Below are 22,045 nucleotides of genomic sequence, written 5' to 3'. Positions count from 1 at the left end.
AATATTAAGTTAAAGGTCTGTAGTTGTTTGGTTTTTTGGGGGGGGAGGGCGAACTATTCCTACTTTGCAAGATACATTGAAGATTAAATGTGCTTTAAAAAAGTCAAGTTCTTCATGTCTACTTTGCTTGTTCCAGAAAATTTACAAAGAGATGGACGTTGATAGGTCCGGCACCATGAATGCCTACGAGATGCGAAAAGCGTTAGAAGAAGCAGGTAACACGTCTCAAAGATTTTCATTTATTTCAGTCACTGGATATCATCTTTCTTTAATGAAAGTGCCATAAACTGCCCCCCAAAATAAAGCCACTACATCTCTTTTTCTCCCTACTTTCAAAAGAATAACTGGCAGAACATGACTTGGGACAGAATCTTCCCCTCCTAGTACTCTTTCTGAATTTGACTCTTTGAGAAAACTCTAGCAGGCCAACCATGCTAAAAATGGTTTTCAAAATTCATAGGCTTATTTTACTTAGAACAACTTCAATTAGGATTATATGGAACAGGGTGATGATAGTCCTGCTGTACTGTGGTCTGTTCAGGCTATACCATACAACAACAGAGTTGAAAGGAACCTCAGAGGTCACTGATGCCAGCCTCATCCTCAACAAGAATCCCTCTACCACAGCAGGAATGTTGGATTTCATTCTGGGCAGCCATATTTTTTAGAAAGGACTTTGATAAGCTGTAATATATCTAGTGAGGGGGGAGGATAGAACTAGAAGCAATGGATGGAAAGGAAAGAAAGGCAGATTTCAGCTCAGTATTAAATGGAACATTGTAAAAATTAAGGCTGTCCCCAAAATGGGATGGGACATCTCCTAAAGTAGAAATAGCAGTTATAGAACTTTTTAAAGTTTGTAAAGCACTTTATGTGTATTGTCATATGATCCTTACAACAGCCCCATTATTATTAAACAAGTTACAGATAAGGAAACTGAGGCACTTGCCCAGGGTGACACAGGTAGTAAGTGTATGTGGCAGGGTTTGAGCTTAGATCTTTCCGACCTTTTCCTGTGCTCTATCCACTCAACTACCTAAGTAGCCTGAGTAGTGCATTCTCCTCCATCATTGGAGATCTCTTACTGGAGCTTTGCTTGGGGTGTTGTAGAAGGAAGTGAGGCTTCAGGTAAGCATAATACTAGGTAATCTCTGATACCTCTTATAGCTCTAAATTTCTTGACTCTAGGACTTTATTCCTATTGTCACTGAGACAAAACAAATATGGTGGAGGAGACTGGAAAATATTCATGGCAAAAATGTGTGATCAAATGGGGTCTCAAAGTAGAGAAGGTGTCCTGGAAGAATCTAGTGATGAGGATGATTCAAAAGATGAAAAAAGCTGTTATGTAAGCAGAATTTTAAAAACACAGCTAAAAACATAGAGCAACATGGAAAGATTATGGAGATGGGGATGGATGATGGGAACAAAGGGATTTGGTTTGAGTAAAACAAAGGAAACAGACAGGAAATAGGACAAAGAACCAGGCAGGAGCTGAGTCCAAGAAAAGTAGTTTGGAAACCAAAGAAACAGCAGCTGACATGACTTCTGAAAACTGAAATTGGTTTCAAAGAGCCAAAGCCTCCAGGAAAAATAATCCTGCATTCAGGAGAAAATCATAGAGCCTAGGGTTCATTTGTGACATCATATGCACTGTCACCAAGTAATCACTATGTGGGGTTTCCCTGAGCATCAGATTACAGAAAACCTAAGACAAAGATTGTTTGTTTGTTATAACCTTAGGTTTCAAGCTGCCCTATCAGCTCCATCAGGTCATTGTAGCTCGGTTTGCAGATGACGAGCTCATCATCGACTTTGATAACTTTGTTCGGTGCTTAGTTCGACTGGAAACGCTGTTCAGTAAGTGGACATTTGGGGCAAAAGATCCATTTGGTTCTCTTAGCATCAGAAGCAGACAGCTTCTGTCCTGTCTTCTTCACAGCTGGTGAAAGCATCTGAGCCAAACAGATGTCTGCTCCATAATATGAGGGTGACATTCCTTCCTCCTTAATTAAGAGGCAAGAGGAAAAAAGGTGCTTTATCAACAAAATCGTCACTAACACTTGGTGGTTTTGAACTAGGCACAAGGGGGCAATTACCCATATTTCAACCTCTTTACTCATAATATCCTTTTTCTCCTCTTCCTTTACAGAAGTATTCAAGCAGTTGGACCCCGAGAACACCGGAACAATAGAACTCAATCTTACCAGTGTAAGTCAGCAGCTGGCAAGGATTATTACCAATATCTTTCTCCTCAAAAGGAGACCTCTTTATTTAGGGGATGACACAGAGTCCCAGGACTTCTTGACCTGCCTTTCAAAACTCCAAAAGGAATGGACCTCGAAAATAGTTACTGCTTTTATTATGGTTCCAAGCTTTCACAGTGCACTTTTATTTGGAGATGTAGAACAACCAGTCCTTGGTTCCTCATTGCAAGAAATATATCCAAGGGTTTTTAGGCTGAAAGGATGTTTTTGCCTTTTTTGGTGGGTCACAGCTAAAGAAAGGCAATGCTGATTAACATATAGTAGATGGTTCCTTTTTCAATATTATGAATGCTGTGTGGAGAACTGACTTCCACCTCAGATGATCTTTTTAAAAACACACTACCTCTGAAGACACAGGTTGATTTAAATAAATGCCTGTGCCCAGCATATACTTTAAATCCAGTCCACCCAACACTGAGCATTTCCTCATTTTGCCCATCAATCTCCTCGTCCTCTTTACTGGCTCATGTTCTCTTCCTACTGTCATTTTTCTCCCTTTTTTCTCATTTGTGATGGTGGTACCTTAGGGTCAAATTTCATGTTAAGCAAGTTTTTTTGTTGGTGTTTTATTTCTCTTTTGTCTCCATCCCTTCCATCCATTAGGAATAAAGCTAAATAGCAGGACACATGTTTTTAAGATGCAGAGCAATACTTATATGCCTGGAGTTCCAACAATGGCCAACACTGAAATCACCCGCAATGCAAATTAAATGTTTTCTAGGTTGCCTGATACATCAGTCTGACAATAAGCAGAGCTCAAAATTTTTCATTTTCATCTCCTCAAGGATAACAAGAGTAAGGGAGAACTGAAACTGAGTCCTTTTTCATTAACACCTGACTCCAATTTGAATCTCTGTCACAATTACTCAATTTTGATTTCTCATCAGGGACTGAAGAAGCTGAGCTTGCTCTTGACAGAGATAACGGGAGCAATAGGGCTGATCTAGTGAGAGCATTGGGTAGAATGGCAGAGTAGTTACATTCCTACACTTTGGAGAGAGGAGAGAGATGGGGGTGACCTATTTAATGGACTGACAATTTTCCTAGAACATTGGACATCTGGATAAGGCTTCAACTTTAACAGCTTATTGTATGTGTGTATGATACATACATGCATGTGGACACATATATACATGCACACACACATATGCCTCTTCTGTTGTATTATGAGAAAATAACTTGACCAACAAAACACACGTTTTAAAACTGCTCATAATTGAACATTAACATTCTTGGTGCCACATGAAACCTAAGAAATGGTCGCTGCCCTTAAAGATTACGATCTAAAATAGTCACAATATAACTGAAGCTTAAAACATGGCATATGTTAAGGTCTGAGAACTCTACCCATATTATTCTTGTTTACCTATCATTATCTCATTCCTCCTAAACTTCCCCTACCTGTCAGTGTATCACTGTTGCTTCTATTTTAGTAAACTTGTCTGCCTACCCAGTACTTTCCCACCCAACTTCTTTCAAGTATCAGGAAAACATTCCACACCCTTGACTTTCCCCTCCTCTTCCATCACCTCATCCTTCAGTCTCTCTCACTTGGATGTTTCTAAGTATGAGGAACGCTCATTTAATCTTCCTTCAGGGGATACTCATTCTTCAGATAAACTTTTTATGTGACTGCTTTACGCCCCAAGGAAATCAATCAATCAACAGATTTTTATTAAGTGCCTACTACTTGCCAGGCACTGGAGATAACAAGTACAAAAAAATGAAAAAATCAAACTGGAATGAGCCAGCATTCCAGTAGGGGAAACGTATATATATGTATATGCTTAACACAGTGCCTGGCATATTGTAAGCACTTAGTTTAATGACTGATTATATAGCCCAAATATAAATAATAAACACAAACATATAAATAATAACATAGAAACATAAAATAACAGAAAAAAATAAATACAAAATAATAACTACAAAATAAATAATAAATACAAATATATGCAAAGTAGTCAAATACAAGGCACTTTTTTCAACTAACAAGCATTTATTTTCCCTCCCTCAAGCCTCTCATCTCCCACTAAAAATAAATCGCATTTATAACAAATGTGCAGAAGCAAACCAATTCCCAGTATTAGCCACATCAAAAAGAGAAAAAAGTGTCTCTGTATCTTGCGCCCATCCGCTCTTTGCCAGGAAGGAGGCAGCCTTCTTCATCATCAGTTGCCCTAAAGCATGGTTGGTCATTGCATTGATCAGAGTCCTTGAATCTTTCAAAGTTATTAATTTTTACAACACTGATGTTATTGTAACAGAAATTGTTATGGTTCTGCCCACTTCACTCTGCAGTTTATGAGAATCAGAGAATTCTCTGAATCAGAGAGGAGGATGGTCAAGATACAGAGACAAGTAGCAGGAAGAGTCTTGGCAGTGATTGATAACCAGTTTCAAATAATGTATTGACTATTTACTACTTTAAGCCAAGAATCTAGGTCTTTTAAGTGGGGATGTAGTCTAAAATGTTCATTGATGGACTGAGTTTTAGTCCATAAAGAAATTTATGTGTACAATTTTTCTGATATACACCTGTTATTCAGAAGCTAACGACAACACTATAAAATGTCATGTAATCCTGACCTGAAAGGGGGTCATTAAATTGTTTTTTTTTCCTTTCCCTTCCTCTCTTATAGTGGCTGTGTTTTTCGGTCCTTTGATGTAATAACAACTGACCCTACTGAAGACTTCTCATGAAATTACGGTCACCTGAAGACTAATCTTCCATAAAAGAAACACTATGTCCTACTTTTGATCTGCACCTTGAGTTTATGAATAGCAACTGCTTGAACTAATGATTAGGACTGACAAAAAGTAGCATTGTCTTAAGTACTCGAGAGATCAAAATTTCCAGATACCCAGAGCAAGCCTCATTACATTATATGCAAAAAGTGTAGTTTAGCCCTTTGCAACCTCGTTGAAAGCTTTAATTTTCTAAATAGGACATACTTTTTTTTTTTACATACTTACATGTGTATAACAATATTAAGTCAAGAAAAATGCAGGGAGAAACCCAATGCCTATGCAAACATAAGGCTGTTTTTAAAGGAACCAACCCCTCACTGTGCATAAAGTATTTACATTTGCAAATTTAGCTGACATCCCAGAAGTGACAGTGAGGTCATCGTTTCATTTAAACGAGGTGAAAAATATAGTACATATCAGAAAGTCCATGTGATATAAAAGAAACAGCACTGGATTTGACGTCAGAACACCTGGACTCATATCTGCTTCCCACCTAAAGCCACCTAAAGTCATCTTGGGCTAATCACTTAACTCTCTGGGTCTCAGTTCCATTATCTGTAAAAAGAAGGGGTTGGATTACATTGCATCCAAAGTCCCTTCTTCTAAATCCCATGAAATAAAAAACCTGACTTAAGACATTTAAAGATGTGAGATGAGAAAGAGGCAGTATGGGTAATGGAAAGGGCACAGGATCCTGGGAATCAGAGCATCTAGATTTAAGTCCTGGAAATTCCAAGGTATGTCAGTTTATCTAGGCCTTGGAAAGTTTCCTCATCTGTAAAATGGGTGATATGTAAGGTATATACAGCTTTCAATCCTATGATTTTGCCTTGCCTCTACCCTTCAAATTCTTTGGGCTAAGCAATCCTGAAAATGGTAAATCATTGTCTTTAACCCTAAGAAGTACTAGAGCAGCAGAATCTGGTCTTCTTAACGTCTTACAGAATGAAGCATTCAGGTATTTTGTACTAATTAACTGCAGCTCTGGACCAATCAGAAGACTGTGCACCAAAGTCATATTATCATGTTTTTAAATTGATGACGAATACAAAGGACACATCAGGATGCTTGCTGGCTCAATACTATGGCAACTATTGACTTCAAAAATTCACTTGGCTTGTTTGTGCAGTCAAGGTCAATAGCTGTTCATCAGGAAATAGTTCCAGGTTATTTCCTAACTTTATCATCAAATAAATGCAAGCAATATTACAACAACAAGAAAACTGCCTTATTTCCCTTTCTTTCAAATCAGTATGATTGATTAGAACCAAGAAATTAGAACATGTTATCTCTTAGAGGGGGCACCAGTGTGAACAGGTTGCTTTAGCTCTATTCCTGCCACCAAATACAAGGATCTTTGCAAATCCCCACACGAACAAAAGTCACTTTACTGTAAACCACACTGAACTACACAGTACTGATGAATGATCTAATTATAAAGAGCAGCTCTAATTTCTGTAGCTTATTTTTCTCTTCTCAAGAAGTATGGATGTGAAGGCTCCTTGGAAAAGGTACATACCTTGCTTTTTCCTATGAGTTATATTAAAAATGGCAGAAACAGTCTTAGTCTGACATTGCTATTAAGGGAAAAGAGAGGATATGAAGATGAGATATGCAATGTACATTAATTACTGTCATACAAAGGAGCTACGATTTGACCCACAATATGAAGCAATCTGTTACAGCAAGGATTGTGTTCCAAAAGTGTTTAGATGACATTAGTTACATATCACTACTCTTGGGATACTCCAAACAACCTATAAAAATCTCTTCGGTGCCATCTTTCTTCTTGGATAGCTAAGAAAGACAAGACACCAAAATGACAATGCTCTCATGTTCTGAGCTTTCTAGTACCCTTTCATTGTCATTTACCTGGTGTTGCATGGTGAAACGAACCCTGGTCTGGAGTCAGGAGACTTGGCTTTTACTTGTGCCTTTGCAGTAATTAAATTCTCTTGTGCCTGGGTAAGTCACAGCCTCTTAAGATCCACATCATCACATGTCCTGCCTCTCTTAGACAGCTGATGTAAAGACCCACATGAGCACACCTCTGAACTTCTGTTTCCTCCATCTGTAAAAGTAGACCAGGTACATCTCTAAATATTCTTCTGACTCTAAGTCTATGATCCTAAGTATGTAAAGAGCATACAAAATTAGTACACTAAGAGGTAGTTTCCAATGAACACGCTGGGATTTCATCACCCACTCGATGAACAAACTAGTGTATATTTAGGTAGCTAGGTGATACAGTGCCTAAGAGTGCTGGACATGAAGTTAGGAAGACCTGATTTCAAATTCTGCCTTGGCTCTCAGTCTCAGTTCACTCACCTGTAAAATGGAGCTAATAATAGTGCCTACCTCCCAGGGCCATGTGTACAACACTGTGCAGGTGCTATATAAGAGTGAGCTATCAGCATCATTACTGTTATTGGTGACAAATTAAACTTAAGGGTCACATTTCTGTACTACATTAGTGGCTTTACATTACTGTTTAAGCCACCTAGGAAGTGGCAGTCCTGCCTTTAGTCAAAGCCTGCTTTGGATACCAAGAACTTAAATCAGAGGCAGAAACCAAAGAGACAAAAAAATTTTATTTTATCACAATTGACAAAAAAAAATAAAATCAGATAAAATTCTGACAAATTTTAAAGGTAAGTCTACAGAATTTTTCTACATTTAAATTCCAAAATACAAAAGACAATAAATACAAGACTCAAAATTCAGGTGAAAAACAAGATTCTAAATCTAAATTACATGTAATACAGTATAATATTCAAAATATATGTGTAAATCTTAAGATGTTACGGCATTCATATAAAGTTATTGCTCACTGTAGGCCTAGATAATGGTTTTTCAGATCAATACAGACTACGGTACTGTCTCTTCACAACTTCAACTGAGTCAGTGGAGAAAATGCTCTGCTAATCAACAGGTGCTCCTCGGTGCTTCTGGGCAGGCTGAGATGGCGATAGCCTGCTCGGGTGCACAGGAGATCATCACAGTCAACTACTGAGGCAGGCTCCAAAATAAAGTCACATAGGCAGGATGTGAATTTTCTACTGAATAAAAGGTCTTTTCCTTTTTTTAAATTTTAAACAGAACATTTAGATGTCACTGCATCATTGTCCTTATGAGTGCCACATGCTGAAGTATGGAGCTTCTTTACCCCAAAAGAGCAAATACCACTTGCTTATAAGCACCATTCCAGTGTGTCGAAGGTTCTCAATTGAATTAAATCAATCCTTCATTTGTTTCTAAAGCACATTCTTCATTGCTTTCAAGTTAGTTATGTTGTCACGGATGCCCACACCAATCACATTACTTTTTTAATAACAGATTAGTACGTCATCATGAGATTTCATGCCAAGCTCCTCTGTCGTGGTTTAATTCTTGGATAGAGCTAGAAAGGAGTTAAAAAATAATTTAATCTGTGTATTAAATTATATTGAGCAACTATGTTCTGATACTATTCAGGAAGATATCAAAAGATCATAGGGATAGTAATTATAAAGATAAAGTGGTATAGTAACACAGAAACTTTTAAAATCTCCTCTATATAGAGTGCTGGGGGAAGGGTGGAAAGACAGCATTAAGTATAAAGGAGCTATTGGTGACCACACTTCAATCCATGAGCCAGTTAAGTGAGCAACTGCTCACCTTGTCTCCCTCTACTCCTCCACCAAGAGAATGTTTCAGAGACACAGTGAAGGGAAAAAACTGAAACACACCGAAATTGTTGTGTCAGTGCAACACACAAAAGGAAGAGCATTTCTCTGATAGCAATAAAGGAATTAGCAAATATAATAAATTTGGATTTTGAAGCCAATGAATCAAGTTTCTTTTTCTACTGCTTTAAATCTCAAATGAAGCCAAAAAAAAAAAAAAAACCTGTGCATGTGAATTTTATCTCCAAAAAAGATTTCAGAACTCAAGAAATTCAAGATTGAGTAAGAGATTAAAATCTTTAATATATTTACTTCTGGTAACACATGGGCAAATGCCACTGAAGAAAATTCCTGCATTTGATTACTTGTTTATATGCTCAGTTATTGAACAATCTTCCACTACATAGAAGCGTATTGCCCCTTTACTTGGAAAACAACCACTAAATCTATCCAATAGAAATCTGGAGCAACTGGTTCTAAGTATAACCATTCAGAAACACAGTAAAAACGGGAGGCATCATGTTGCAGTAGAAAAGAGACTATTCAGAAGAAGGCACATCCCTCCAAGACTGTGATACATATCACTTAAGCCACTCTGAGCCTCAGTTTCTGCATATAAAATGGAGATAATATCTCACAGGATTAGTGCGAGAAAAAAACACTCAATTTCTATTGTGCTATACAAATTAAGCACAATTACTACTACTACTACTAATTCCAATTTACCTCTTTTATAGGCCTAAAAAGTAAAATTCTTTGAAAATAGTAATTTTTCACATTTTTAGTTAACATCTGAAAGAGATCTCTTATTTTATGGACTATATATATATCCTTTTAATTCCTAACTTTATAGTAAAGTGAAAGTATATTTCAATACATAATTCACATGAGACAGTCTAGTATTTAGTTAAAAGTTTTATCAGACAAGTAAGCAAAGCTTCTTGGATACTTAACACACAAGATGGATAAATGCCAGAGGAATACGGTGGAGTACAGTCAAGTATGACTTCTGAATTAAAATGTCATTTCTACTGCTCTTTTCTTTATTGCTGGTGCCCACTCCATTGTTAAGTCCTGCAGTTTTAAATACAAGGCCTTCCCTTATTCCTACAAGCACAACCCCGATTCAGGACCTAATCACATTATACCTAGTCTATACCAACCACCTGGGCATCCTCACTGCCTCACTAACATAGTGGATAGAAGCCCAGGGCCTTGACTTAGGAAGACTTGAATTCAAAGCCAGCCTCTGACATCTGATAGCTGTGACCCTGACTACTTCCCTTTTATAACCACAACTACATGGAGCATTCTAACAAGAATTAGGTATCTCAAGCATCACTTTTAGAAATCACCACTTCACCACTGGTTTGTGTTCTGTAATCCAGTCGACCAAATCTCTTTACTCATTTTTCTTTTTTCCCCCAAAACACCAAGTCACAGAATAACAAACCTACAATAGGCCATAAATAATTAAAATGGACAAGCTTGCACCTTCAAACATGTAAATTTTTCACCTGAATGTACTCTCCCACACTCCTCTCTCCTTCAAAATGCTGCTAAACAAATGTCACACCAAAGTCAGCAAGTCCACGCTAAGGAACCACTAGAATTTTCATATGTTCTTATTCCTGGGGCATAGTCACAAAGACCCGGGTTCCAGTATCACCTCTCATACAGATGGGCAAGGTGGTCCCCAGGCAGGTCCCTTACTCTCTCATTGAAGTTCACCAAGGCTCTTTAAGACCCCATAACACAGAGTTGACACTAAGGATCTGCACTGATAGGAATACCTCTTTTTTTTTTTTAATGTTTATTTATTTTTAGTTTCAACATTCATTTCCACAAAATTTTGAGTTCCAAATTTTCACCTCATATCTCCCCTTCCCCCACCCCAAAACACTGTGCATTCTGATTACCCCTTCCCCCAGTCTGCCCTCCCTTCTATTACACCCCTCCCTTCCTTTATCCCCATCTTCTCTCTTTTCTTGTAGGGCAAGATAGATTTCTATACCCCATTACTTGCATTTCTTATTTCCCAGTTGTATGCAAAAACAATTCTCAACATTTGTTCCTAAAACTGAGTTCCAACTTCTCTCCCTTCCTCCCTCCCCACCCATCCCCACTGAGAAGGCAAGCAATTCAATATAGTCTATATATGTGCAGTTATGCAAAAGACTTCCGTAACAATCATATTGTGTAAGACTAGCTATATTGCCCTCCATCATCCTATCTTACCTCCCATTTATTCTATTCTCTCTTTTGACCTTGTCCCTAGGAGGAGCACCTCTTGAGGAGCTCCCCAAAACAATCAAAACACAGCTCTGGTGCAAACAGAAAAAGCTCTTATGTTACTTGATTTCTTATATTCAACCTCCTTCTAGTATTTTTTTTAAGTTCCACTGCATTCCATTTCCTTTAAGGCCCATAAGCCTAGGGCAACGCGGTCTAAAATGGATACTCAGGGAATAATGTTAATAAGGTCAAAGTCAATGGCTCCAATTCCCACTTGGACTGGATAACTTCACTCTTTTTCATAGCCACAAACAGCCTAGCCTCAAGGGGAATCATGTGAGAATATTGCTATCCTGCACCTTTTTCAAAGTCTCTTCTCTCCAAAGCCTTAGTGGGAAACATTCTTTACAAAAGAAGTAACTTACTCCTAGCAAATTTCGAGGCACATATCCTTCCTTGTCATTGAGCCGTGCCCACCACCATTCAATTTCATCTTCATCTTCCCTTCGGATGATTGTCATACAGTCTCCTTCCTTCATGGGCAGCTCATCATCATTTTGAGGTTCATAATCCCATAGGGCATAGATAACACCTTTATTCATTATGCCCATTTTCTCCTGAACTCCTGTCAACAAAAAAGGAAAATGCCATAGAGATGTTGAATTGAAAATAGTCACTATTTGTATTTACATAATTCAAGTCCTGCGGCAATCTGGTTACATAACAGGCAAGGGATAGGGACTAGGTGTGGGCTGGAATGTTATTACTCTTGTACCAATAATTTAATGATTTTTTTACTTCAGCAATGTAGATGAACTTCTAAAAAAAGTTAACAAAGATAAAGAGAACTTTAACTGACTGCCATACAATCCAAATGTCTCTTAACAGTTCCTATCTATGCTTCTACAGACAGATTCTTTGCCCCAAGCATTATTTTTAGAGCAAAAAGGCTGTCCCAGTCCAGTTCCATAGTCCATAAGAGTTAAATAGATACCTATTACACTGTTAAATTGGAGTCAAAATTAGGTGGTTAAATTGAATGATTAAAATACTGCGATTATTTTAAGGACTCCTGTAAGTTCTGATTAAAAATGAGACACTTGAAGATCATTCAACACTTAACAACACTTAACTTTGCCCACGGCTGGGCAAAGATAGCTAATAAGGATGTGCATCAAGGCTCCTGGAAGGTGGATTCAGTTGCATATGACTCCCCAGCCTCAGAGATGCCCATGGTGGTCTGCCAGTCACATGTTTGAGAGCTGCTGGAGCTTCTCATGGTTTTGCATTCAGGTGACCAGAAAATAATGTAAACAGTCCGAGCTTTTGCCCACTGAGTCAATAAAATCTTAAAGATAAATTTCAGGACTTTTTAAGGAAATACTAGACTAAATCGCACGGGGGCAGGGGTATTAGAATTTCTTACCACACCCTCTAGGCTTTCTCACCTTATTAGAATTCAAGCTCCTAGAGAGCAATTTCCTTTGTATTTTTATCCTCAATTCAATGTTTTGCACATGGTCAGCTAGGTGGAACAATGCATACAATTCTAAACATGGAGATAGGAAGACTAACTTCAAATCCTGCTCCTGACACTTTCTAGCCATGTGACCTTAGACAAGTCACTTCATTTACTTCAGCTTGCTTCCTCATCTGTAAAATGGAGACAATAACAGCACCTGCCCCACCAGGGCTATTGTGAGGATCACATGAGATAACTGTCATGAAGTGCTCTGCAAATATTACAGTGCAATATGAATTCTAGCTTGTATCCAGAGTCAACACTTAACAATAAGTGCTTTTATTCTTTCACTCTAGCTCACAATGGCAGGAAGGAGCTGAGTTAGGATTCAGACCCAGCATCTCTGATTCCAAATCTAGTACATATTCTTTTGCATCAATATAACATCCAAAATGGACATTTGAGTTTTATATTTCTCCTTATGCCCTCCACCTTTCTAGACTCAGTGCTAACAAGCAGTGGTGTTGGGCTGTTTGGGGTTTTTTTGAAGAAGCTAGAAGACTAAGGGGAAAACGTGAGCTGAAGAAAAAGACCTAAATAATCTACAATCTAGATAATAAGGTTCTAAATAATTCAGAATAAACTATTATTTTCACCTCTGCATCTTCAAAAGTCAAGGAACCATTTCCTCTTTCAAGTCTTCAGCTGAACTGAACACTGAACTATTAACGAGATCTTTACTATTCCCTATGCCAATAATCATGAGTTACTACTACATTACTACTAAATAAGCTCACTAGGACATTTCATCCTAAACAGCGTCTCTAGACAACAAGGAAATTAGAAATCCAAGGTTATTCTTTACCAATAGAAGACTCTGACAATCCACCTCCTTGGAGGGCTCAGGTCTTCTCCTAATGCAGGCAAGTGAACTTCAAACTTTCTCATTTGAACAGAAAGATCAAAGCATGACAATTTTATTTACAAGTATAATTAGACTAAACTATAATATAACCATACAAATTAAAAGATTTGCCAGTCTACTGTTTTGAGGAAAAAATGATTCATTCTCGAAGTCTTACTATGTTGAAGATAACACCTTGTACTCTGTTTTCACATTACCAGGAACTGAAGTAAATTTTTTAATCTTATATTTCTGTACCCAAATTAAGAGTCATAAATTTGCTTTTTAAATTTGAAACAGGTTAAAACCAAAGCTTAAAAAAAAAAACCTTCCAAACAAATTTTATAGACTCAATTCATTCACACAAGTATCATTCTCATTGACTTTGGGAGAAAATTAGAGGGAATCCTATCACTGCCAAACAACTTGGCACAGTGGATAAGGTACTGGTCTTAGAGGCATGAAGATCTGAGTTAATTCACATACCACCTCAGACAATTACTAGCTCTATGACCCTAGATAAGTCTCAAATTCTCTGTGCCTTTGTTTCCTCAACGGTAGAATGATGAAGATGGACGATGACCTCTGATGGGCCTCTGGTTCTAAATCTATGATCCTATTGTCCTAACTATGGTCATCCAAAGTAAACAAGAAATTTAGTATAGTTATATTATTACAAGCCAGGGTTCAACAATTTTTAAGCCCTCCCAAGAAAGTTACTAGTATTAGGAAGGGTTAATGGGTCAGATCATAAAGAATATTTCAAAAGAAAGAATGTCCTGCAGCCAAACAACAAAAGAAGGACATGAACTTTGAATGGATGAGTGAAAAGGACAATAGGAGATAGGTTTAAGTGTTGACTGTGCATTGAGGAAGAGTAATCCTCTGTTAGGCAGTCAACGCCCTTTACAACCTAGGCTCCTCCCACCTTTCCACTCTTCTTATACCTTACCTCCCCTAAAGATATTCTGTGATCCAGAATAGCCTCCTTACCGATGGTCCTTGTATTAGACACTCCATTCTCCCTGCTCCAGACATTTTGACTGGCTATTCTGCCATGCCTAGAACACTCTCCTTCCTCATCTTGGCCTCCTTCACTTCCCTGGCCTACTTCAAGTCCCAGCTAAAATCTCATCTTTTACAAAGAGCCTTCCCTGATCCCACTTAATGCTAGAGCCTTCCCTCTATTGATGAGCTTCAAACCACCTTCTAAATATCTTATTTGTACACAGCTATTTGCATGTTGCCTCTCCCATTAGTTGGTGAGGTCCTTGAGGGTTAAGATTATCTTCTACCCTTTTTTGGTACCCCCAGCACTTAGTATTATACCTGGCATACAGTCAGTGCCTAATAAATGCTTACTGACTGACAATATAATGAGCTATAACTAAGGTATCATTGATTGTACACTACATATACAACAAGCCAGCCTCCCACAATTTTAGCCAGTGCTACGTAGGTTCAATAAAGTAATTCCATAATACAAGGTTTTCTTTATTTTATCTCATAATCCCAGTGGCTAAGTGCACAGAAAAAGTCAGACAACAATACTGATCTATATCAAATCAACTAGAACAGAAGTTGGATTAGATACATGGATTCAGCTGGCTCTGTTCCTTCAGTTTCATCCAGAGCTATACTCATAGTAGTTAGGAAAGAAGGGAGGAGAGTTAGGCAAAAAGGAAAGCTGAAAGAGAGAAAACTAGTCAGCACATAGCAAAAAGTTCAGGAAAATAAGAACACGTCACCCAATCTGTCCTCAAGAGACCAGTTACTAATTAAATTAGAAAAGGCATTTTACGGAGATGAATGGGGCACTGTTACCTTTCTAGACCAGTTCTGTTCTCTTTACTAATGGTCTTAGGTCATATCTAAAAATGCTGCCATTGGATTTAAGATGACAACTGCCTACTCTGGGAAAGTATTCAACATAAGACAAATGACTTTCATCTTGGCAAAACCCACTGTCACAGAGAATACTTTAAACTTAAATTCCTTCATATAAACAGTTCCTTGTTATCACTATTCAGGAATTTGTTTTTATGTGAAGTGCTTTCCTTTGCCTTTGTTTATTCAACAGAGTAGTATCTGATATGGTAAAAATGTTCCCTAATATAGTCATCAATGCTGATGAACAATTTGACAAGGTGGGGTTTTTTTGTTCTTATATTTTATTTTTATAACAGGTGGGTAGCACAGAGTTCTGGACTTGGAGTCAGGGAGATGGTTCAAATCTTGTCTCACACACTTATTAACTGTGTAACTGTGGGTAAATCATTTAAACCAGTTAGTTTTAGTTCTTCACCTGTAAAATGGGAATGATAACAGTACCTAAATGATAGCTATTTTTTTAACAAAATTTTTTTACATAAAACCTGTCACCTTGTGAATAAGAATATAAATTTACAGAATGGAATACCCAGGTCTAGTTTATGCTCTGCTTCCTCCACACATCTTTTCCTAGCCCACAACTCCTTAACCCCAGAAATCCTATTAACATTATGGTCTGCACCATTCATTCTAGAACTTTCATACGAAAGCCAGTCCCTCCCTCCTAAACATGGACAAATTATCAAATATTTAAGCAACCACTATATGCAGAGCACTTATGCTAATTGTTGGGACTGATAAAAAAAAAACCCAAAATATAGTGGTGAGATGGCAAATATACAAAGAATTATGATAATAATTTATCATTATAGAGGTGGAAACCAACCCATGTGCTAAGTATCATGCCTTTTTACTCACAAGGAAAGCCTTAAGAGGCTTTCACTTAGTTTGGTTGCATGATAAATAATCTACCCACAGCAGATGAGAAGCAGCAAATTAGAAGGGGGCTGCTAGTAGAGAACATATTAATAGCTCCAATAAAGTAACAGTTGACAGTACAGAAAGATACAAAAACTATACAAAGTAGTTAAGAACTCAAAAAAGTACCACCCTGGGACCACTTTATATAGAAGCAAACAACTTCACACATCTCATTAAGCCTCGTCGGCATCACTTAATGTAGAAGTAATGTGAGCTATTATTCATAATAATGACCCTGAGTCAAGAAAACATGGTTCTACTTTTTAGAGAAAGAGTACTAACACATTTTAGCAAGAAAATTTTTGTCCTTTTAAAAGCATAAATGGTATACTTGTGAATTTAGTTTAAAAAGTTCCAATTACTTAGTTTGAAAACATTTGAGCCAATTTTGTCTAGCTAAATGTTCAAAAATAACTTTAGCGTAAATACTCTGCAATTTACAGAATGTGTATGTATATATCTGTCTCCACACATCTCAGTTGCCTTCTATCTAAAAATGTCCTTTATATTCACAATTTTACACCTACCATTTGATGCTCAATTCTAGTCACTTAAAATACCATTATTATCTCATTGATCTACTAAAGATCTGAGAGAAACCCATCCGGCTGTGAAAGTAACCCTGAATTACTCAGACTCTGAGAGCAGATTCTATCAACCTAGAAAGGCTACATACAGTCCTGGGAACAGTGGATACATCTGTTGTTCTAAGGAGAAGTATGGCTGTGTAAAATAAGAAAAAGCTTATCATCAGATTAACCACTACATTAATTCTTTGGACTATGGTAACTGCTTCAGACACTTACTAGCTCTGTGACCCTGGTGTAATGGTAAGGGAATCTGAAGATCTTCCCTGCCCCTTAATAGACCCACATGACCTGCTCTGAGCTTTGACTTAGCCCACAGCTTGAGTCACATGGAACTGATGGTGGGAAGAGCTTGCCGAAGGGGTGGAGCAGGAGAGAGAGAAGGCAGAGCAGCTAGTGTGAGTGTGAGAGGGAGTAATTTTGCCTAACGGAACTTGTTTGTGGGAAGGCCTGACACAGGGAAGGTTTGGAGATGGCCACGCTTCCTGCATTGATAATGTGTATAGATTTCTTTGTTACTGTGATGGATTTGGTTTCCTGGTGTTTGAATAAATGTCTTGGTTTCGTCTATGAGAAAGAGAGTTTATATAGTGCCAGTTTATCCTGGAAATACACATGCATACGCGTAGTGGCTGCTGTGGGTACTGCACTGGCGCTACACCTGGGCAAGTCACTTAACCTTATTTGCCTCAGTTTCCTCATCTATAAAATTAGTTGGAGAAGGAAATTGCAAACCACTCCCATTATCTCTGCCAGGAAAACTCCAAATGGGCACTGGAATAAAAACAAATGAACAACAACGACAAGGCCTCTCATTAAAACAATGACACATGGTAAAGCAATGATTTTCCTACCTCAAGTCTCTCCCCACCCCACTTCATTATCCACACAGCGCCCAAAGTGATTTTCCTGAAGTGCAGAATTATATCACATGCCCTGTCCCCACTTCAAATTCTAGTGGCTTCTTGTTAGCTCTAGGATTATATATGAACTCTGATATTTAAAGATCTTCGCAGCATAGCCCCGTCCTAACTTTCCATCTTTCTTGGTCTGCAGAAAGTTTAGCAAGTTTGCTATTAAAAAGTCACTTGACAGTTTTCTAAAGCATTGCAAGCTTTCAAGCACCATGTAAAATAGTCACCATGCAAGATTCAGAAATAGATGTACCCACAGTAGTAACTCGCTTATAATTCTCTATCAAAATCAAAAGAAAGGAGGTATTTTTACCAGAGATACCTGCCACTCTATTAAGAGAATATCCTGCACAAAGTCCATATGGAAGATGGATTCCATAAAGATAGCAAGATCCTATAGACATTCCTCTTTCTAAATGTCACTGTACTAATTTGCACTGGGTCCCAGAATGCTATAGCACATCCTCAAATAGACCCATGATCATTCATGAAAACTCTAATGAAGGTCTTTCAGATAGTTTATAACACGAAGTTAAATGGGCAATCCACTAAGTCCACCAATGCACAAATCTTAAACGTAAATAGCAGATGTGCTGGGTTCAGAAGTGAAGAGGAGGCAATAAGTATTCTATTCTGCATTTAGAAAATTGTACAGAGCTTTCAATGATTCTAGGCTGTTCTCTGAAATAAAAACCTATATTTTTGGCACCAATATTCTTCCAGTAATGGCACATGGCTACAAATCATGGATCAAAAACAATTCTTTTCCAATAAAAATTGCAAAGGAACAATGGAAGAGCACACTGTGAGTATAAATATGCTGCAGCACGTTGCAAACAATGAATTACACACAAGAATCAAGGAAATGGACAATGGAACACTAACTAGGCATGGTAGGAGTAAAAGATGGCATACAAATACACACTGAGTACTGAACTGGTAACCAATGATCGTCAGAAGTCACAGGGAAAGTTCATCCAGTGCAAAGATAGCTCCTCTACAGAGATTTATGGGAGGAAAGGACAAAAATCTCACAGTATGAGAAATGGTCAGGCTATGATCTGGACCAGGGGTGTGGTCGTGAGGCCACTGACTCAATCCCAACTTCACACAACAAATCCCCTTAATAAAAGGATTTGTTCTGTAAAATTTGGACTCAGTCAAAAGGCAGCACCCAGGAACCTAGAAGGCCATACGTGGCCTCAAGGATGCAGGTTCCCCACCCCTGATCTCTGTAGATCTGTGGTCTGCTCGTATATAGCACTGGTACTTAACATAGTTCCTAAGTGCTTAATAAATGTTTAATGAATAACTATTGACTAAGAATCAATTGAGGGAAACTCACATTAATAAGCCCAAAATTTACATAAGTTCTCTAGTGATATCTCAGTGACTTCAAGAGCTATGACTCATGATTTTGTTGGTACAGGTACTCCATCTAGTAAAACAGACCGCAGCCTCTTTTTGATTAAAACTTCAACATAAGTTTTGCCATCTTAATAGAACTTGCCAGAACAGCCCTAGAGAATCCAGGGTCACGCTTCCACATTACAATGAAGCAACAGAGTAGGATTTTAGGGAAGACAAATGAGTTTGTTATGGGGTTACCATATGTAAGCTGATCTGTCAGGTACTGGGTACACCAAAACAAAAAGTAGAAGGGTTTGCAAAGACTATTTAATTCATCTTCATTTTAAAGATAAGGAAACTAGGCACCAGACTGATAGAGGGACTTATATAGGGTCACAAACTAAGAGGCAGAGGCTAAATGAAAATTCAAGCCTCCAAGCTCCCAATCCACTATTTACAATGCCCCTAAAGTCAAGAATACGGTCATTATTGCTACAGCATGGGAAAAATTCTCAATTTAACCTTCAAAAAAACCCAAAGCTACTTTACTTTTTAGACATTTTCAGTATCAAAAAACCTTGCTCATTATCCAGACAACCAGGGACAATAGAAATTCAAGTTGAAACCAATAAATCTGATGACTGAATTAATACATACCATACAGAAACTGTGAGCACTGAGTATAGCCTTCTTCCATTTCCTCACATTTATCTGCAGCAGTCTGCATGTCACTGTAAGTCATAGCAAACACAGCAGCTCCTGATTCTACCAGAAACTTACACACCTGAACATTATTACAAGAAGCAGCACAGTGTAATGGAGTCCTAGGAAAAAGAAGAAATTAATATGCAAATTAGGTGTTTTTGCAAATTTCAATGAAAGCTATTCTACTAACACAATTGTAGAAGCACTTTGTTTAAATCTATCTTCTATTTCGGTGGTCTTTCCCAAAAGCATCTTAGTTACCAGCAGAAATGTTTTATATCTATCAATGAAACATAGCCCTGAAATCAGTCAACAAGCATTTATTCCTCCACACCAAGTACTGCGGATACAAAGAAAATTAAAATAGTCACTGTCCTCAAGGACATTCTAGTAGGGGAGATAACAAGTAAAGGTATCTACAATATCTACAATATTCAAAGCAGATAGGAGGTCATCTTAAAGGGGAAATGTGGGGTATGAGGGAAAGGGGTAATCATACTGGTGGGCATAAAGCACTCCAACACCTAAAGATAGGCTATGTACTAGGCAAAGAAGACATCCTAGACCTGTACCAGGGTTCCCTCAGACCTATATTCAAGCACCAAAATGATGACAAATAACAACTCGCAGCTTTGTTGCCCACTACCCAGATCTGGGTCACAGATCTAGGGTGGACTGAAAAAGTGGCCTTCACTTGGGGACAGAACTCCCCAGGAAAAGGTGCTGAGCAGTATATGAATAAAGGAGGAAGCTCAGAAGCCAGTCACAGCAGTATGGCACCAGGAGAAGAGCAGGGTCTCAATTTCAGCTTCTCGTCAAGTCTAAAGCCTACTAAGCAATAACCACAATAGGAATTGCAACCAAAAGGCAACCTAAAGTTCTGTCACTCTGATCTAGTAGAGCTTCCCAGCTGAGTGATGGAGTGGAATATAGCCGCTGCTCAGTCTACTGCTGCTCAGACCCAAATTCAGGTCAGGAACTTGCAAAACTCAGATCAGTGGGGCAGAAATCACACTCTGCCCCGGATCGGACCACTTTCGGAATACTAAAAGATTTCAGGTTCCCAGCCTGTCCCTGAGATCCTGGAATAAAACAACATTCAAGGTCCCAAGAAAGCTGCAAGAGGACCAGCCCAGATCTTCCCTCCAGAACTATAGCAGAGCCCAGTTCTAACATCAAGTCTAAGTCAGGAAACAGGCTGGAAGAACGTGCAAACAACAAAAAGAATCCCACCACAATATCTATTATGGAAGCAGGGTCACTCAAGGCACAAACTCAGAAGTGAATGACTCCAAAATGTATACAAGCAAAACCCTCAAAGAAAAAACAGGTTGGGCACAAACTCACCTAGAATTCCTAGAAGAGATAAGTTAAAAATATTTTTATAATGAAATGAGAACATGTTAGAAAAAAATTGGAAAAGAAACAAAAAGCTAGAGAAGAAAAAATTGGAAAAGGAATTAAAAGCTTGGCACAACATATTGTCCAAACACTGCGAAAATAAAATGGACCAGATACAAATCAATGATTCCATGAGACAACAAGAAAGACTAAAACAAAGTCAAAATACTGGGGGGGAAAATAGAAGAAAATGTAAGATACATTAGCAAAAACAATTGACTAAAAAAATCAAGGAAAAACAAAATTTAAGAATCACTGAACTATCTGAATGCCACAACCAAAAAAAGCCTAGATAACACCTTTCAAGAAATCTTAAAACCGCTCAGATCTCTTAGAAGCAGAAGGTTAAAGAAGAAACAGAAAGAATCTACCATACCAGTCACCATCTGAAAGAAACCACAAAATGAAAACTCCCAGGAACAGCATAACCAAAATCCAGAGATTCCAGGTCAAAAAAAAAAAATATCACAAGTGACCAAAAAGAAAGAATTCAAGTACCAAGGAGCAACAATTAGGATCATACATGATAAATCCACCCCTCTAAGGGAGCAAAGAACTTATAATATGATATTTCAGAAGGATAGGGGCTTACATTCCAAGAACTCACTCAGCAAAACTGAATACAAATTACAGGGGGAAAATGGAACTTAATGAAATAAAGAACTTCTAAGCATTCCTGATGAAAAGACAAGTTACATAGAAATTTTAAAATTCTAACACAGGAATTAAGAGAAACGTAAAAAAGTAAAGACAAATAAACAATGATAAAGGACTAAAGAAGGATAAACTACTTACATTCAAATATGAGGAGACGATACAAGTGTTCCCCTCTGAACCCTATCCTCATCATAGCTCACAGAGGAAGTCTAATTAGACAGAAATCCTAGGAGTGGCTCTGTTATGTCTTGATGATCTTAAGAGAAGAATGGAAAGAGTGGGAAAGAGGAATACACTGAGGATAAGGAAAGAAAGGTTAGGGGAAATTATCTGACA

The 22,045-nt window shown here is 38.0% G+C and overlaps 2 protein-coding genes across 3 annotated transcripts in view; one reads left to right on the top strand and one right to left on the bottom strand.

The window, feature by feature from the left end:
* CAPN2 (calpain 2) overlaps positions 1-6,241 on the top strand; it is an 89,833-nt gene extending 83,592 nt beyond the window's left edge. The window contains exons 18-21 of the mRNA XM_072647737.1: positions 137-215; positions 1,744-1,860; positions 2,153-2,211; positions 4,910-6,241. Coding sequence (XP_072503838.1) covers positions 137-215; positions 1,744-1,860; positions 2,153-2,211; positions 4,910-4,933 — 279 coding nt within the window. The 3' untranslated portion in view covers positions 4,934-6,241. The remainder of the gene's footprint in view (positions 1-136; positions 216-1,743; positions 1,861-2,152; positions 2,212-4,909) is intronic.
* A 1,348-nt stretch (positions 6,242-7,589) lies between these two features.
* The window catches only part of TP53BP2 (tumor protein p53 binding protein 2), an 85,646-nt gene continuing 71,190 nt past the window's right edge, over positions 7,590-22,045 (bottom strand). For both annotated transcript variants that reach the window (XM_072647736.1, XM_072647735.1), the window contains exons 16-18: positions 19,604-19,770; positions 11,344-11,543; positions 7,590-8,418 (exon numbers count right to left, since the gene is read on the bottom strand). In XM_072647736.1, coding sequence (XP_072503837.1) covers positions 8,377-8,418; positions 11,344-11,543; positions 19,604-19,770 — 409 coding nt within the window. In that variant the 3' untranslated portion in view covers positions 7,590-8,376. The remainder of the gene's footprint in view (positions 8,419-11,343; positions 11,544-19,603; positions 19,771-22,045) is intronic.

The sequence above is a fragment of the Notamacropus eugenii genome, chromosome 2, assembly GCF_028372415.1.
Source record: "Notamacropus eugenii isolate mMacEug1 chromosome 2, mMacEug1.pri_v2, whole genome shotgun sequence".
Classification (NCBI taxonomy): domain Eukaryota; kingdom Metazoa; phylum Chordata; class Mammalia; order Diprotodontia; family Macropodidae; genus Notamacropus; species Notamacropus eugenii.
This window is presented reverse-complemented; position numbering and strand designations above follow the sequence as displayed.